Source organism: Myotis myotis, unplaced genomic scaffold, assembly GCF_014108235.1.
Source record: "Myotis myotis isolate mMyoMyo1 unplaced genomic scaffold, mMyoMyo1.p scaffold_m19_p_21, whole genome shotgun sequence".
NCBI lineage: Eukaryota > Metazoa > Chordata > Mammalia > Chiroptera > Vespertilionidae > Myotis > Myotis myotis.
In genome coordinates, this window is record NW_023416326.1 from 2,524,351 (window position 1) to 2,543,849 (window position 19,499).

The 19,499-nt window shown below is 44.6% G+C and overlaps 2 protein-coding genes across 4 annotated transcripts in view; one reads left to right on the forward strand and one right to left on the reverse strand.

Annotated features, from left to right (window-relative positions):
* CDC73 (cell division cycle 73) overlaps window positions 1–19,499 on the reverse strand; it is a 62,299-nt gene that overhangs the window by 19,057 nt on the left and 23,743 nt on the right. Inside the window, exon 11 of the mRNA XM_036354499.1 lies at window positions 303–360. Within this exon, the coding sequence (XP_036210392.1) occupies window positions 303–360 (58 nt within the window). The remainder of the gene's footprint in view (window positions 1–302; window positions 361–19,499) is intronic.
* On the forward strand, window positions 6,687–13,527 carry B3GALT2 (beta-1,3-galactosyltransferase 2). Of its 3 annotated transcripts, XM_036354502.1 has the most exons (3): window positions 6,687–7,210; window positions 9,562–9,733; window positions 10,419–13,527. In XM_036354502.1, exon 3 carries the CDS (start codon window positions 11,645–11,647, stop codon window positions 12,896–12,898), a length of 1,254 nt encoding a protein of 417 aa, XP_036210395.1. In that variant the 5' UTR covers window positions 6,687–7,210; window positions 9,562–9,733; window positions 10,419–11,644; the 3' UTR covers window positions 12,899–13,527. The 3 variants fall into 3 exon arrangements, with proteins under 3 accessions (XP_036210395.1, XP_036210394.1, XP_036210393.1); XM_036354501.1 differs by lacking the exon at window positions 9,562–9,733; XM_036354500.1 differs by lacking the exon at window positions 9,562–9,733 and having other exon boundaries at window positions 11,541–13,527.

Sequence of the window (19,499 nt, forward strand, 5' to 3'; positions counted from 1 at the left end):
CAATCTATTAAAATTATGGTTTTCTGCTCTATGATTAGGGGAGGTGGGAAATCACATCCACATGCACCATCACGGAACTCAAACAAGGAATTGGTGAGGGGTGCTACATATACTCTGCTTTTTAAAACATTTTTCTGAAACATTTAAAATCATTTACTTAAAATTTTCTTTAACTCCTCAACTATCCTACTGTCAAGTAAATGTTCTGTAAGATCGCTTTAGAAGTATCTGAAGTAACGTTTCAGGTCCTGGAAAGCATGATCACTCTTGTGATCATTTGGAGGGAAAGATCTTGTTTTTACCTGGTCTTGGCACTGGCTGTGCCGCAGGAGTCTGAGTCTTACGGGCCGACGCACCCTCCTTTAAAACAATAAAAAATGATATATGACATTAAAGTTTCTTTATAAATTTCACATCTATTTGTCTTTCAATCAGTCACTCTACCAAACATGCTCTGATCAATCCTAAGAATGTAAAAACAAAACACCTTTCCTTATTTTTTATACTGTTGGTCATGATGTGGGAAATAGAAATCTTAGGTGGAAAATGAATTAAAAATTCTTACCATACAGCAGTTATGAGCATGCAGTATTTCTCAAATATCCAATGATTTGTGTAATTGCTGACAATTTTAACATCTCAGAAATGTCATCATTTTTAAATCAAGTCAATCTTTTCCCCCTTAAACAGTCTCAAAATGAGTAATACATAACCTCAGATTAGAAAGATGTAAACAACATAACTTTGCATTAAAAACCACAAATACTTGACATTAATTGCCTTTAAAATATTCAGGGAAAATAAATAATCCCATTTACAAAGATGAGATTTTTTTATTTAAGAGTGATTAAAATATCTTAAAAATTGAATAACAAATCTCAACTCATTACCAAGCTTGTGATATATACAAGAAAATGTGCTGAATGTTGAATTTTATCAACTATTTACTCAGTAGATGACACTGAAATACTTAAGACACTTTAAAAGCTATCTATCTTTAGTGCATTGGTTTCGATAATTTTCATGCTAAATTTTTTTTTATTAAAACATTTTCCTTTAAATAAACTGTTGAGGGAAGGGGGAAAGAGACCAACCAAAGGACTTGTATGCATATATGCATGACCCATGGACACAGACAATGGGGTGGTGAGGACCTGGAGGGGGGGGGGGGTGCTCACAGGGTCATGGGGGGAAGAAGAGGACATAAGTAATACTTTCAACAATAAAGATTTTTTTAATTTATGATAGCAGTGTGTATGTCCACCTGATCCTCAGACCTGATTATTCCAGGCGACTAATGAGGTAATCAGCTACTAGCACCTGCACTGAAACCAACGTGGACGTGTCAACTGCAAGTGCCCACAGGCAGGTATGCTGCGCTGGCGCCCGAAACGGCCATGCTACTGGGAAGCCAAAGACTCCTGCAAGCTTGCTAGCAAAGTAGGGGCCACATTACTGCTGGTTTTAAATGCTGGCAACGCCCCTTAGGATCATGGGTAGCCTCTATGAACTAAAACAGATAAACGTGTCTGCCATTCATTAGTCCTGGAAGAGACACTGAAATTGAGTTCCGCTTTCAAGTCAAGAAACTTCATTTGCTGCACAAGGTGGGGCAAAGCGAAGGAGAAGGCCAGGCAGGCGGCACTGGCACCTTCATTCTGAGATCGCTCCTTCGAGCCGGGCTAACTCCTGCTTTGGGAGCTCAAAGGAAAGTAAAACGGGTTCCTAATCACCTGCTGTCCTCAAAGGAAAACGAAATTCTGAGCAAACAATAACTTTCCTTCAAAAAGGAAACACTAGTGACTGAATTTAAATAACCAAAACACATGCCATTCATCCAAATATTTTAATTTAATAAAGATTTCATCTAATTTTAAGTCAGAACAGTCCAGAGATATAAACCACAAGCAAAATTGTTGATGGATAGCAATGAAACTAGAATCTGGCCTCTAAAGAACCGTCAAATGGCACTGTCAGAGACTAGGGGGAAGTCACATCTGATCCAGAACCGCAGGGTGTGTCTCCAGCACAGGGAAAGACAGCTGGCCCTTCGGTGAGCAGAAGCGGAAATAAATGCCGAGCATTTACAGGCCAACCACTCACGCTGAAGCACAGAGAGGGATGGAGACCAACGCAGGGAGGACCGGACCCCACTCCCTCCTCCAGGGATGCGAAGACATGCGACAGGTGCAAGCCACCACCAGGGCTGAGGTGCTCTCCCCGCACCCCGTTCTCCCTCGTTCTTCCTACCAAGGACATGTAGCTGAATGTATCTGCATCGATAAGCAGGTAGTATACTAGTAAGTCCATAAAATGACTTATCTCTACTATTAGATAACGAATGAAGTTACACCTGACTCATCACAGAATGATCACTCAAAAGCTGAATAAACCCATTACTTCCGAACCAGGAGAAACTAAAGGTTAGGAGGTGTGAAACGCTAAAGGCCCTCACCTTTAGCCCTGGGGAGGGGCCCTCTCCCACTGCCACCCACATGCTCTCCCCCAGGGGCTTGTGCTGAAAGCGCTCCCGCCCAGCCCCCCGCCCCCCTTTCTCGGTAAAGGCTCCTCTCCTTGTCCTCTAGACATGCCTGTGGTTCGTCACAGCTACCGTGTCCCAAATGCCACTCCGCTGCCATTCCTGAAGACGCCCATTTCTGCTGGTGAAATAACTCCTGCTTCATGTTGAAGGCTGTCAGGGGCCTGGCAAACCCGGCTTTAGATTCTGACTCCTGGAGGGCTATTCTAGACAAGCCCAGGGAAAACCCGAAAACCAGCGGGACAGCTCTGCTCTTCCCTTCAGGGTGTGCGACAGATGTGAACACAGACCCGTGCAAGTAGTGTTGCAGTGTACCCCGCAAATCACACAAGGACGCCTCAAGAAGTCGAATTAAGGAGCCACATTTATTTCAAAGCCGGGACTACGAGGGGGCAAATGCTCTCCAAATCTCGTAGTGCCTGAGTGAGAGTAGTAGCCATCTTATAAAGGCAAAAACCACATCCTGCCAGACCAGTGGTTCTCAACCTTCCTAATGCCGTGACCCTTTAATACATGTTGTGGTGACCCCCAATTTCACTGTTACAAATTGAACATCATTAAAGCATCGTGATTAATCACAAAAACAATATGTAATTAGATCTGTGTTTTCCAATGATCTTAGGCGACCCCTGTGAAAGGGTCGTTCGACCCCCAAAGAGGTCACGACCCACAGGTTGAGAACCGCTGTGCTAGACACTGGAATGTGGAATTATCTTGGGAAAGCAGTTTTACAGAAGCAGAATTGAGCAAAGTTAACAATCTTTAAAGGTTCTATAGTTTCAGTTCCCGGAGCCACTGAGTTAAGGAAAGTAATTTTGTGGTTCTGGTCCTCGGACACAGGAGAAGAGCTTCTGTGATGTGGGCTGGTGACATAATGGGGGGGGGGGTGTGAGTTTCCAGGTCCCGCTCTAATCTGGAAACTGAGGCAACTGCCCTATTGTGTAAGCAAGCAGGCGCACAGAAGCCAGGACAGCAGGGTTAAAATCCAAACAGCAGTTTTTACCCGAGATGAAAGATACTACGCTCCATGCTTCAGTAGAAATTACCAGACAGTTATGCAGAACTATAAAACTTCACAAAACAGCTGCCAGTTGCTGAGTCTGACAAAAAAACTTGTCACATTTCCTGAGAAAGTTTAAGCATCGAATTCAGATGTTAAAAGACGCGAAACTAAAGGGAGAACGTCTACAAGCCTGCCTGTCAGGATTTCTACAGATTCCCGTGGCTGGGAACATGAAGGTGCTAGAAAGAGCCATTGGGGGAGCTTTCATCTCTGCCTGCTCGTCTTCTCCACCAGCGTCACTTGAACTTAGGACAGAACGCGGGTGTGGCCTGAAAGCGGAAAGGCAATTCCGACGATGTGCACAGGCCCGTGAGGAGTCTGCAGGAAGCTCTGCTGTACAAACACGGGTCCCACTGCAGTGGGATCGACAAGCCTCTGGAAACTTCGGGGCTGCGGACAGTACCGAAGGCTCCCTCCTGGAGCGCTCTTCATCATCCAGATCCAAAGTAAATCCAAGGGCCCATCAGAGTCCAACCTAAAGAACTGGCCAAAAACGGTGATCTCTGTGCCCTAAGGTGTAACAAGCTGTACCCGCCTGCAGATGTTGGCGCGCAGTGGTTGGTCCATACCTATTTGCTGGACAAATGAATAAAGTGAAAATATAAACAGCCACTCATGCTTCTGTGAGTGACTTCTGGGTATGCTGCCCCAGGGGCAGAAAGAGCGCCATTTCCCCGGCTGCGCCACGCACGCCATGGCCAAGAACAGAGCGCAAGGACTGAGAGAACCTTGCTTTCATCCCTCGTCACAGCTTAGCTACCAGTGGGGACAATCATTTGACAACTCTAAGCATGGTTCCGCCTCTTCCGATGGGCACTGCAATGAAACTGATGAGCAAAAAGGCCGGTTTCGGAATATCTCAGGCAGCATCCACGCCCACCGGGTTAATCCTCGGCAGTGGCCACTGCTGCTGGCTACATAGTCAAAGCAAGGAGCTCCTGATAAATATGATCTACTAAATCCAACTCCTCCTTCTGTCAGCGGAGTGATTTTAAGTAGACGCTGAAGCATTACTCCAAATTAAACAAGCAAACGGAGCAGGGAGCATGTATATGGGTGGACAGAGAACTAAATGCCCCAAAAAACGGGTTGAGCCTGGCCGGTGTGGCTCAGTTGGTCGGGCGTCCCTCCCATGTACCGAAAGGTTGGTTTCATTGCCAGTCAGGACACGTAACAGTCATAAGCTCCTAAAATGCACTAAAAATCTAATGGACAAAAATAAAAAATGTTAGAGGGCCTGGCACTAAATTTAAAAGTTAACACGAGCAGCTGGCTGGCTTGGGATACAAAACCAAATCTGTCCCTCAGGCTGCCTCCTGGACCCCGACTCCACGGGCTCTGGCCTGGGCGAAGGCCGGCGGTGTGGACAGCGGGCTGCGTGAAGGGCAGGGACGGCGGGGGACCCAGCAGCACGTTTCCCAGTGAGGTTATGTTAGTAACATTGGTTAACCCAGGTTCAGGGGAAGGAGCCCTTGTTACAAGTTGGAAAGACTGAAACTGTGAAAATGAAATCTACACCAGGGCTGGTGTGGCTCAGTGGGTTGGAGCATCATCCTGTACATGGAAGGGTCTTGGGTTCGATTCCCTATTGGGGTTTGAAAAGGAGGCAACTGATCAATGTTTCTCTCTCACATGGATGTCTCTCTCTCTCCCCGCCCCGCCTCCAATCTAAAAAAATCAATAAAAACATATCCTTGGGTTAGGATTTTAAAAAAGAAGAAAATGAAATGTAGCGAAAGCAGGCATTTTCATGTCCCATTTTTGTCCTTCCTCCATGTCCGCACTTCCTGACCATTAATCACCACCCTTTGATGTGAAATTCACAAGAACAGTTTTCAGATTCACTTGGACATTTCTCTGTATTTGAGTTTTATGTTCATGAACAACATATGGGAAAGTAATTGTGTAAATAAATAGTGTGCGGACTTTGGATCCTTCTATGATCCTGGAAAGTAAACAAGTGACTAGAGTTAATCTCTAGAATCTCTATTTCCTCCATAAACTGACATGTGATAATCAAAAACTATTATAGGAAATGAAAGGTTATATTTGATATAATAGACATTACTGGGGATATAGGACCGTGAACATATAGCTTAAGTCCCAAAACTATACATTTCTGGGAGTCAGTGTCCCTAAAGTCTGGGAGGGAAACTGATAATTCAAGCTATTTTAAAAAAACACAATGCCCCAATACTCTGCAGAAAAAAAGAAGGTGCCCAGGAGACTAAATATACCAAGAAATATCCAAGCATCTAGCGCTTACTAAAAAGCTTGCTTGACAGCAAGTTACCATCCCATCCCGAAACACTGGGACAAGTGACTCTGATCAGAAAAACCTAACTGCCCACCAGCAAGATCCTCTGCACGTGTGCTGTGTGTACTCTATCATTTTGCTGAATTTTATCATACATGGAATTTTAAACAAAGGCAAAATAAATAAAAATGCAAAAGTGGTTAAAAATAAAGTTTTATTGCCTTCGAGAACATCAGACACCACACAGAGAACAAAGCAGGTGCGCTGTAGCACGCTGTGTCAGTAAAACCCAGGCAGCTGGCTTACATAAGCCCCAGAAAGGGGGGTGGGGTCTAAGTTACAGATCCAAGAAAAGGGCCCTCGAGCCTGAACCAGGTGTTCGTAAAAGGGAGGCAACTTGAGAAAAAAAAAGAAAAACTTCAAAGGAAGGGGTGCATTGAAGGGATGGAGTCGGATCAAGTTACATATAAAAGCTTATATCGTAGAACCCTATAAAACCATGTCTCTCTCACACACACACAGGAAAAGCAACATCTAACCCTGAAAACACTTAGAAAGCCTGTGCTCAAGCATAAAGTCAAAAAAAAAAAGAAAGAAAAAAGGACGTAAGATAAAGAAAATAAAATTATGGCCTTCATTTCCTAAGCATCCCTTTTCTTATTCTTCACCCGTCACCACACTGGGACTGAGTATCACACAGAAGCACAATCGCTAAGCTTCTCCCTACCTTCGGCTTTTAGTCCAAATTAATGCACACGATCACGTGGGCTCGGGCCAAGCAGTGACGTGCGATTCTGCTCTGTCAGAGGGAACATCTGTCAAGCCCACATTCACAGTGCTGCCTGCCTGTGCGGCAGGAGGAGCGGACCTCACATTCCACACGAGCCCGCCCCCGGGACGCTGCCGGAGCCTCCCTGCAGCTGCCAGGCACCCGAGAGGCCCGGCCTCCTCCCAGCGAGGCTCTCCCCCTGCAGCTCGGCCGGGAACATGGATCCTGAGCAGGGAGGACAGCGCTGCATTGTCCGGCCGGGAGCGCAGATGTAGGGCTTCCCCGCAGCAGCCGCCGGGCCGAGGCGCCCCGCTGCACACGGAGCGGCGGCCACAGCTCTTTTGTTCCGGAGCAGAGGAGATGCCAGCAGGGAAGAGCCCCCGGAGCCCGGCGCCCCCATGAAGGAGGAGGCGCCTGGAGGCAGGAGACAGGTGGACAGCGGGGGCCCATGCACAGCAGGCGCAGGAGGCAGACCGTGGGGGATGTGCGCATGTTCCGTGGCACCTTTTTGCTGAAGGGCTGGAGCCGAAAGTCTGCTCCGTGGGCATGATCCCCTGCACACCAATGGCCTGACCCGGGAAGGTATGTCGTGTCTCGTGTGTGATGTGCTTTAAATGTCTCTCCCGGGCTGCGCGGCCCCGGGCGGCTCTGTCTGATAAACAAGTGCAGCCGGCTTACTGCCCTTGAAGCTGGGGCAGGGTCCGAATGGGGGATTTACGTGTCATTGTTTGGAAGGCACTGCCCCTGCTCTCTTCCCGGGAAGCTGTAGCTCGGAGTAAGGACGGGTTACGGGAGAGAAAAGGCAGCCAGGAACAGGGTGTGCTTGAAGGATTCTCTGAGAAATTAAAACTTACAAAGAAAATCTGTCGCCCTCTGAAGAGAACATGGCAATCCTCTGCCAAATTAGGTCAAATGGAAGCCCGTCTCCTGAACTACAGGCTCCCTCTAAAATGGCCATCGAGAGACAATGCAGGGAAGTTACATTCTAGAGTGTCAGCGATGCTCTTCACACCAAGAGCTTTCCCAAAGTCCTTTTAGAACAAAACCTTCATCTGTAGCAGCTTTAGTAGCGCAGCCTTCCCTCCAAAACCCATCTGCCCAGATAGAGATAATGAGCTGAGAGCACGGGCGGTGTTAAGCATCGCCATGCGATGGAGACTACGGGGAGCATTCGCACAGATCACATGGGCGTGCGAGTTTGTGCACCGCACACACAGCAGATTTGCATGTTCCCGTGCCCATGAAAACAACTCTGAAACAAAGAAATCGCAATGGTGGCTGCAAATCCCCCATCTAAATTAGTGAGCTTAAATTTCAGGCAACAGACTGGTTCTCAGCGACCAAATATGTGAGGCTGCTCTTGGTGGTCATTTTTAAAGTGAAATTCAAAAACATAATATGAAAACACTTTGATAGAAACATATCCTTAAGTAGCACTACAAGGTCAAAAATTAAATATAATTCTAGCCACTGTGCCCTCAGGCTACCATACACAGGTAACAAACTACTGCCAAGCAGGTGTGGGCAGGGCGAGATACATCTAATAGACGGTCTTAGCAACAATCCTAGTGGTCGTAACAGCTCATGACTCAGGAACTCAAGGATATTTCTAAAATTTTTTAGAGGTCTAGCAAAGATCTTAATTTTTGCTCATTTTCACAGCAAAAGTCAATAACCTATTATTTCATCATCATCAAAGGCAAACATTTTGAAGACATGGAAGCATGCCATTCTAAAATTAAGATTTAACAATTTATCGGGAACTATTCTTCTTACATCCCAACATCAGCTCTCATTCATACCATTAATTTTTACTCCACTTAAGAATAAAATCAGATGGTATTAAAAAAAATATGGTTGTGAAAATCTCAAGTCTCGCTTAGGGGCTTTCTCTCTCAATGTTAAAAGCACCTACTAAACATTTTTATAAGCTAGATGTCTCAAAAGTGTAGAATTTTTTACTCAAACACCACTTAAATCTAGAACTGTTTCAACAGACTACAGATACCAATACTTTTAAAAGACCAATGATAAGAACAGTGTGTGTGTGTGTACGTGTGTATACGTGTGTGTATGTGTGTGTATGTGCGCGTGCCAACTGAACATTAGACAGTAACATTCTCTCCAAGAACTTCAACCCATAAGAGGCGCACACAGTCACAGCCCGGCAGTAGCACCCAATCACACGGGGGTGAATCAAAGCCCTCTGTGCTGGGATCGAAGCGCGCAGCTATTCACGTGCCGGACCATTGCAACCTTCTTGTCTCGTTCCCACTTTTTAAGAAATAAAATCCAACAGGCAGTCATTCAAGAACAATTGTACGATGTAATAAAAGGGTGCAATTTTACTTTTTTTTTTTAGTGGAAAAATTTTAATCAGAGAAACTTTTAATAAATGATTTTTAAGACTAGACACATACGCTTTTATCAATGAGAGACTAACAAATGGGTGTCTGATTTCAAGCCTGACCAGCTTAATATTTATAAACATACGGACACCATGAATTTAAATTCAGATGCACCTCCATCACCCACTGCTACTAAGCCATAGAGAACCGGAAGCCACGTATTTATGCTGGGTCACAACATGTAATACTTTGCGTTTTCTGTAACATTGAAATACTTCAGAGATACCACTTCAGGTGTATTTTCATAAAAACACCACAATTTATTACTCTATCTTCAGTCACTCCTTCAGTCCTTTATTCAAACATTCCTTCAAACAGCTGGCCTTGTATTTATTGCTTCTTAAGCTACCAAATCTAAACTTGTAAAGAGCTCTGTGATGGGGACTTCAATCACAATCCCATCATTGTTATGGCAACAGGAAGCTGACATGTTTCATCTAGCTGTGCAATATTTAAAATCCATTACCAAATAAATTTTAAAGGCAACTTCTGTTTCTTCTACATTTAAACCCACACCACTTCTAGCTACTGGCTTCTCTGTGGGATGGAGGAATCGTGACTGCTTATCAAACACTCCACTTGGAAAGGAAGCTTAGGAGGAGTTTCCCAGTGGGTGCAGGAAAGGAAGCATGCTTTCTAAGTCGGAACACTCAGCTCTGTTCTTTCCAGCTGAGCTCACCGCAGAACTGTTCTACAGGTAAAATGAAGAGCCTTGGTCTTCACTGTAGCCATGTAACATTCAAATTCACGTCAATAAACTCCAACAAATAGCACACTAGATTGTTTTTACACACCCCAAACTTAAAAAAATCACCATCTCACAAAATGATTAATTTTCCACATTTGAGAAACACTGTAACTCCTCAAAGCACCACCTAATTTCAGATCACTGAACTCATCCAAAGCTGGTGCCTATACTAGATCCCATTACGCTTTATTCAAATTCCCAGCTACTTGCACCCTCTAGTGGTTGTTACTAGAATAGAAATACTTTCATTCACATATATGTGTGCCTAACACTTTCAATCAGTATTTTCAAAGTACTTCACATTATATATGCTAATTCTGCTCTATAATTATTCAGTTATATAAGAACTTTGTTTTCCCCAAAATAATTACATTTCATGTCAGAGCTAAGCAAACTTGGTATTAATCACGAATCTCTCAACATCACAGGCTAATGAACGCACATGTATCTATGTATACAGATACATGTGTGTTCATTTCAAATAAAACTAATGGTCTTACTAGACTGTTTTTAATACATTAAATTTTTAATTGATTAGTTTTATTTTGCTTAAAGAAGTAATTTGCAAAATAAAAACTTGAAGAAAATTAAAATGACATATTAGTCTTCTACTGAAAGTTTTTTCTTTTACTAGAATTCAAGCTACAGCAGCTTTATCTACCGCCACCCCCATGCCCTGATCCAGAAAGACTAAGAGCAAGCTGAAACCATGAACAAATCTGTGCTTTCACGGAAACACTTTGATTGAAGATAACACAGCCAGTTCTTAAGATGCGGTGTCAGGAACCTCCCACAGTGACACCATAATCGTATTAAAAATCTAGGGCTCTAAATGTGGTGCTAGCAAGAGTCCTAAAAATGTAACAAATACTCAACATACAAATTTAGAACACAGAGTAACCTGAGGATCTCGAAAATGCATTTTGTGACGTTTGAAATTTTGAGTATTTGGATAAGATAGTAAGTAATACCTATATTTTGTAAGAAATCTGAAAAGACTGTTCAAAGTAGTTGTTTGATTCTAACATGGAGGCCACAGATAATTAATGACAACTAGTTGCTGCTTTTTTTTTTAAGTCAATCTTAAGTCTCAGTAAGGAAAATGATCTCCTAATACCTCATATTTGAAGTGCAAGGTTAAAATTAGGAAAGAGTGCTTGAAACTGCTCATCATTTAGTCCTTAAAATCCTGCACTGAAGTTACTGGAGCCTGAAAATTGATTCTGACAGGTGCATCTTCTCATTGAGTTTCTCAACACAGTGGGGGCGATGGACACATGCCAGGCAGCTCTGTGACTAACAGACTCGGCCATAACCGCGCCGTCTGCCCCACGAAATGATGCCTGGCCGTTTGACACTGAAGGCCGCTGACAGTGCACAGCCCAATAGCGTGTCAAGCCAATGCCAACGCACGCCAACACCTCCCCACCTGCCCCGAGGCTCACACGCCTGGCAGCACTCTGACACTGCCTTCCCTGCATGCACACACTGTTCAATCTTCCACTTGGGCCCAAGTGCACCTGGCCAGAGCCCCCGAGACAGTGAGTGGAAGTGACCCGCCCCCTTTCAGGTGCTCACCGCTGCCAAGGTGTGCTGCTAACGACGTTACTGAGGGAAAACAAGGCATGAGCTTGTCCCGGGCGATCTCTCCACAGCGCCTCGGCTCCCAGCTGCTCTGGTCTCAGTAGCCGCTCAGCCTCTTTCAGGCAGTTCGGGGACAGTGAGCATGTGGTAAACCCGTGCTTTCCCTCCACAGAATGACTGCCAGGAGACGCCGAGCCCGAACCGGAAGATGGTGACCAGGGAACAGCGCTGACTGCAGAGGAAGCCGTCCAGCCGCCTCCTCCCGGGGTGTCCAACATGCTCCAGTGGCGGCGGCGGCACTGCTGCTGGGCCAAGCGCTCCCTGTTCCGGGCCCCCCTCGTCGGGGCGCTCTCCCTGGCCTTCCTCTTTGCCATGTTCTTGTTCTTCCACCACCACGACTGGCTGCCAGGCAGAGCTGGATTAAAGGAGAACCCTGTGATCTACACTTTCCGAGGATTTCGCTCTACGAAAAGTGAGACCAACCACAGCTCTCTGCGGAACATCTGGAAAGAAACGGTCCCTCAAACGCTGAGGCCTCAAGCGGCCACCAACTCCAACGACACAGACCTGTCGCCGCAAGGAGTGACGGGGCTGGAGAACACCCTCCGTGCCAACGGGAGCCTTTACAGTGACAAGGGCACTGGACACCCACATTCTCACCACTTCAAGTATCTCATCAACGAGCCTGCCAAGTGCCAGGAGAAGAGCCCGTTTCTCATCCTGCTAATAGCTGCGGAGCCTGAGCAAACAGAGGCCAGGAGAGCGATTCGGCAAACGTGGGGCAACGAGAGTCTAGCCCCCGGCATCCACATCACACGGATTTTTCTGTTGGGCATAGTAAGTACTAATTTAAATGGCTACTTTCAACGCGCGATACTGGAAGAGAGCAGACAACATCACGACATAATCCAACAGGACTATTTAGATACATACTACAACCTGACCATTAAAACGCTAATGGGCATGAACTGGGTAACCACGTACTGCCCACACGCTTCGTACGTGATGAAAACGGACAGTGACATGTTTGTCAACACTGAATACCTAATACACAAGCTACTGAAGCCAGACCTGCCGCCCAGACATAACTACTTCACTGGCTACCTAATGAGAGGCTACGCGCCCAATCGAAACAAGGACAGCAAGTGGTACATGCCGCCAGACCTCTACCCGAGCGAGCGCTACCCCGTCTTCTGCTCGGGGACGGGCTACGTGTTCTCGGGAGACCTGGCCGAGAAGATATTTAAAGTCTCTCTCGGCATCCGCCGTTTGCACCTGGAGGACGTGTATGTCGGGATCTGTCTTGCCAAGCTGAGGATTGATCCTGTGCCGCCGCCCAATGAATTTGTGTTCAACCACTGGCGAGTTTCTTATTCCAGCTGTAAATACAGCCACCTAATTACCTCTCATCAGTTCCAGCCCAGTGAGCTGATAAAATACTGGAACCATTTACAACAAAATAAGCACAACGCGTGTGCCAACGCGGCCAAGGAAAAGGCAGGCAGGTATCGCCACCGTAAACTACACTAGAAAACACGAGACTTTTCTGTTCAAACGTGCAATCTGTAAAATAGTGCTAAAAGCATGTATAGTTAAAACGGATGATACCATAGGACAAGTTTTAGTTAAAACTCATCACATACAAGAATTCCAAAAATATTTTTTTAATTTATGAAGATGGTAATTCTTAAAAGTACATTATATAACAAAAAAGGTCTCCCGAGGGGATCTATAAAGAACTGTTTAAGGGGATTCTGTGTATTAACATGCAATAACAAGCATGCATATGTCAATGACTCAAGTCTCATGTTAGGGGCCAGTAAGATGTATTTGCCTATATTTTCCTCATGAATTTTGATTTAAGAAATGGAGACAGTCCAAAGACCCTTCATTTTAGATTCAGCATATAATTAAATGTAAATAAAACATCACTGTTAATTTTAAGAAGACTTTGTAATTGTGCAAACGACAAATTTTGTGACCTGACTACTCTAGGGATCTAAAAACTGTATTCCATGCAATAAGATTCAGTTGCATTATTCCAGAAACACATTTATAAAGTTCAGATGATTCATCAATGCAGTTCTCATCTAAGTACTTATTTAAAAAAAAAACAACAATGGAGATACTCATTTTCTTTTACTAAGACTCACATATATTGGGGGAAAGTCTTTTGACATGACGTGATAAAATGTGAAAAATCAATGTGTCTCAGGCTCAAGTTTTTATAAAAAGTAAAGGTTTCAAAGTCGACAGATGTGTTCTCTGGTTGGTGTGAGGGCCACGCTGGTACCTGAGTGAGCCACTGCACCAGCCGGCGACTGCGCTCTGCAGGAGTGCTTGCACTTCGCACACGCACATTCATAAAAATAGATCATGTCCCTCTCGCTGAGGCAGAGGTGATTACTTACAGGCACAAAGAGAATGTGCTGCTGGAAGCAGATAAAAGGTAAAGAGCGCACAGCCGCCCCATTCAATCCTTTTCTAAGATGCGTGCCTGCCAAGCGGCAGCATCTGGGACTTTACTTCCTGACAGCAGGTGTACACACGCCAACTCTTAATCACTCCATGGCACCTACTGCTCGCCGAGCGCCAAGTTTACAAACCTGCAGTTTTTAATCCGCTCGATGACAAACAGTGTGCATTACCTGTGAAAAGCCTTCTGGGGGAAGGGGAAACTACCCATGTTGGATGAAGACTTGATTCTAGGATGAACAATGTATACGATGCACTTTTATCAGGTTTTTAATAAAAAGGGTTAAAACATCTTTACTGAGTGTTGTGGTGCAAATATTTTTCACAGTGATTTTGGTTGGTTCCATTATACATTTTAAAATCAGGAAATACTAAACCTACTAGCTCTAAAATAGTGTTTCTATTTCACACAAGTAATTAAAACTTATTAATCTTAATTTCGTCAGGATGTTAGTTATCCTTATTCTAATAACGATCATTTTTACCTTCAACCTTCAATTCTGAAGATATTATATCGAAACAGAATTGTAACATTTGTAAATTTCAGAATCACAGAAACTGCACTTAGTATTTAAGATGCTAAGTACTTAGTATTTAAGATGAATTCTGTTTATAAACAATTTACAGCTCATTTTCAATTCAGTACTCGTTCCTATTCTACACAGAGTAACTCTGAATGCTGAGCTAGCTAATACCACGGGCTCTTAGCAAAATCTGTTTTTAATTTAATTTCATTTCCATGTTACACAAAGACTACCAGAGCACTAAGTAAAAGTCACACATAATAGGACAGTAATGCCAAAGTAGGTAAGTTTGATGAAAGGCAAAAGGAATCCTTCCATGAACATATGATTCCACTGATTTGGATATGGGCTCATCCACCTTGAGAGTAAATCTCTGCTTTCTACTCCTAAAGTTAAAAAAAGGTGCATGTGCGCGCGCGCGCAGTTGTGTGCATGCGCACAGGTATACGCGTGCAGGGTGTACACAAACAGACACCAGCACCATCTATCTAGTGTCTTCTAGGGTCCAAGTGCAGGATCTTTAAATTCTTAACAGACAACTAAATTCTTATCACAAGCATCAATTTAAAATCATTTCTATATCAATGTGATCTTGAAAACTAATGGTAACCGGACGACACTCTGAGGTCGCACAGAGCGCTGGACTAAATGATAAGGTTTCTGAGTGCTGCTCACATCCTTATTTTAAAGTTAACATCCTACTCTTCATTTATATTTGACCTTCCACTGTCAACAATATGCAAGCTGGTTTCCTCAGCAAAATATGAATTTCTACATTGTAATATTTTAAAATATTTAAACATGTCACCAAGTACTGTGCCTTACTCATGCCCAGCACTATGTAATTTTTAGTATACATGAGAATATAATTTTAAATAACAACACTGCATCAGGCCAAAGAAAAAAATTATAAAATAATCTTTATGCTCAGTGTTAATAGATACTTTAGAAGATAAAATACCAAAATCTTCAATATTTACACTAGTTTATTTTGATCAAGATTGTAAGTAATGAAATTCTAATTCAAATAAATCATTTAAACTTGTCACCTCTTACTATACAGCACACTCATATATAATCTCAACTGGAACATTACTAATATCTATTACCAAAAACCCCTATGAAACAGGGACAGGGCAGCAGGAGCTGTTTCCTGACGAGCATACAGCATGTGCCTGGGACTGTGTTAAAGCGCTTCACATGCATGGTCTTCACTGAACACCCGCCACACTGAGAAATAGTAACGTTTCTTTGTGGCGTAAGACTCCACTGATTTGGATATGGGCTCGTCCACCTTGTAAGTAAAGCAACACCTAAGCAACGACGAAGTATTATGGAAATATGGCCACCAGGGACAGACTCTAACCCCGCTCCGTCACCTTGGACTGTACAAGCTTGGGCTCACACACCATCTCTGAGAACTGCACCATGAACGGGGAAGCCATGGTCACAGCGCTGACGGCAAACTCACCAAAAGCCACCTCTGCTGTAAGGCCCTTGCTATCACAGCGCAGTCTAAGCAGGCGGATGCTGAAGATGAAGCAGGGAGGTCTAACTTTCCTCGCTGAGTTCAATGCAGGTGAAACTGCGGGCACCATTCCCAAAAGACCAGGCTCGCCCGGTTCCACTCCAGGGCCTCGCATCAGGCTGCAGGAACCCTGAGCCCGGGCCTGCTCAGAGCCGAGGGAGCAGCTGGAGGCACTCACTTCGTAAGCATGTACTGAGCTCCCCAAGCCCTGAGGTGTGAACTGCAGACACAACCAGGAGCAAGAATAAGCACACGTTGTGGAGATAACACTCCTTCCACAGAGCGCCCAGATCCCACCTTCGCGGACACAGAAAGGACAGCGGTGATGCCTGCATGAAGGCGTGGGGCAGGGGATCTCACCCAACCGTGTTCCCGGGGTCAGAAAAGCCCTGCCTGGGGTAATGCTCAAGCCAACATCTAGGAGATGCTCACTGGCAAAATGGGAGCAATCCAGGAAGAAGGAACCGGTACAACAACCCTGAGGTGGGAAAACCACGGCACAAGATCAGAGGGGAAGACTGGTATGAACTGATGCCAAAAGGTAAGAAGAGAGAGGGGCAGGTAAAACCCCATGAAGACTTGCAGCACGTGGTAAGAACGATGGTTTTTAACTCCAAGACTGATGGGGAGCCATTAAAAAACAAAAGGACTCGGAAAACAGAAAAAGGCAGAGGCTGGCTCACGCCTATGGCTTCCACCCGCCTAGGTTTGAGGCAAAGCCGCATGCAGAACAGATGAGGAGACATGAGTGGCGTGAGAAGGCGAGTTCTGAGACCGCTGTGCAACCAGGGAAGATGTGAGAAGTCTGGGCCGGGAAGGGGGCAGTGGCAGAGAGAGAAGGAATTCCAGAGATGGTGGGAAGGTCACCGGGAGGGTGACATCCAGACAGTGCAGGGGAGGGGAGGGAAGTAGTGGCAGGAATGACGCCGAGGACCCTGGCCGGCACTGAGGGGGTGGTACCATTTACCAAGAGAGAAAACCTGGAAGAACCTGACTCACTAGGGGCGATGTAATAAAGAGCCACCAGAAACACATAAAAGGACTGTCCGGTAGCACTGAGAACCGATAGATTATACAGCACCAGTAACAATAGCAATTTTAACTACTCTCTGCACATATGAAAGTATGGCAAGCAACTGGAAATATAACATATAATACGGGCTTAAGAGCCAGCCATTTGGCCCGGCCAATGTGGCTCAGTTGGTTGAGCGACTTCCATGCACTAGGACAGTGATGGCGAGCCTATGACACGCGAACTCATTTTTTTGGTTGATTTTTCTTTGTTAAATGGCATTTAAATATATAAAATAAATATCAAAAATCTAAGTCTTTGTTTTACTATGGTTGCAAATATCAAAAAATTTCTATATGTGACACAACATCAGAGTTAAGTTAGGGTTTTTCAAAATGCTGGCACGCCGAGCTCAAAAGGTTCACCATCACTGCACTAGGAGGTCCCAGGTTTGATTCCCAGTCAAGGCATATGCCCAGGTTGCGGGCTCAATTCCCACTAGGGGGCATGCAGGAGGAGTAGATCGATGTTTCGCCCTCACATCCATCTTTCTCTCCCTCTCTCTTCCTCCTCTGAAATAAATAAAAATGTATTTTTTGCCCTGGCTGGTTTGGCTCAGTGGATAGAGTGTTGGCCTGCAGACTGAAGGGTCCCAAGTTCGATTCCGGTCAAGGGCACATGCTCAGGTTGCAGGCTCGATTCCCAGTGTGAGGCGTGCCAGAGGCAGCCAATCAATGGTTCTCTCTCATCATTGATGTTTCTCTCTCCCTTTCCCTCTCCCTTTCTCTCTGAAATCAATAAAGAACATATTTTTAAAAATAAAATAAAACATTTTTTAAAAAAGAACCATTCATTTGATAAACACTTTTCAAGCAATGTGCCAAGTACTCTGTCCCCAGCGCTGGGCATACAGTGGGGGAAAGATGGAGTTCTTGCCTTCAGAGCCTCATTGTCAAAGGAACTCGTCAACGTAAATCAACAGACAAGAAGATCACCAGAAAGAAAAGCTGGGAGGCCTTGCCAAGAAAGTGACCTCTGAACTGAGATGCAAATGAGGAGGAGCCAGTCTTATTAAAAGAGAACTGATCCAGGCAAACAGACCTGTGAAGACAAAGGCCAGGAGGCGGAGAAGAACCTGACAAGCTGGTAGGAAACAGAAAAAGCCACTGAGACAGAACGGTGGCAATAGCCTCTCCTAAACCTTCACCTACAGCAGGGCACTGTGGACAGAATTCAGAGGGTCCCTGGTTTGGATGTGAAATTTAATTTCACCAGCCTCTAGCAGAAGTGAGCATTTCCATCCTTCGTGAATATAGGCAACAAATCGCAGAACTAGTAACAATGGCTGTGACTTTGTCATCAACAGACATCAGATATTTCCGTGTCACATTACAACTGTCACACAGGTCTTGAAATACTGAATACGCTCATGCTGTAAATTTCTGGCAATTATTAGATTTGACACTGGGTATTGTTATATAACGCATTAGTAAAGAAGTATAAACTACCATGTCATAAACTGGCATTTTTAAAATACCTTGGTAATATTATTTCATCACAGTTAGTTTTCTTTGCCATCTTTTGTACTTCGTGCGTTAAAAAACACTCAGCGAGAGGACCATGGGAGTGACCAGTCTCCCAATGGACCCATGACCTGAGAAGAGATTATGAACGTCTGCCCACAGCAGAGGACACTGAAGAATGCTAACAACTAGACGCAACTTCTGGTGCCTGTTTGGATCCTATTTCCAACAAATGAACTACAACAGACACTTTTCAGAAAAATCAGAGGCACTGGACAATGAACAGAGTATTAGATGATACCAAATGTGATTATCTATGCCAGGGGTCCTCAAACTTTTTAAACAGGGGGCCAGTTCACTGTCCCTCAGACCGTTGGAGGGCCGGACTATAGTTTAAAAAAAAGCTATGAACAAATTCCTATGCACACTGCACATATCTTATTTTGAAGTAAAAAAACAAAACGGGAACAAATACAATATTTGTATTTGCATGTGGCCCGCGGGCCGCAGTTTGAGGACCCCTGACCTATGCTGTCCTGTGAAATAACCTCTGTGGCTGGGTTAAAAAAAGCCCAGGATTTTTAGAAAAGCCAAGAGTATAGGCACAAAACGCCAGTGTCTGGGTTTTGCTTTACAATACGTCGGGGGAAAAGGCAGATGAAGAGTGGTTTAAAAAAGTGACAGAATCTGTGTGACAGACAGAAAATCACACTAATTATAATTCTCTCATTATGTTTACGTCTGAAATTTTTCCAATTTAAGAAAAAAAGGGGGGAATAAAAGGCATTCAGTAGTTGCTTTGCAGAAAGCAGCCCCTCAGAGAAAAGTCAATTCCAGGAGGGCTGCCTGCTGTGGAACAGATGGGAGAAAGACGCCCCCTTCTCCAGGCGGATGAGGTCCTCGACCAGGTCGCCTGACCTAAAAGGCTCACCAGGGAGTCTCCTCTTTCCCACCCTCACGTCAGGGAAGACAGTGGCATCATTAAAACCTGCTCTGGTGTTACTCACATCTTGCTGAGTATGCACTCCCTAAATAACAGCACTCATTGCAAAGGGAAAAGAAACTATTT

Coding starts and splice junctions, on each gene's coding strand:
- B3GALT2 (XM_036354502.1), top strand. CDS start 11,645: ATGCTCCAGTGGCGGCGGCGGCACTGCTGCTGGGCCAAGCGCTCCCTG.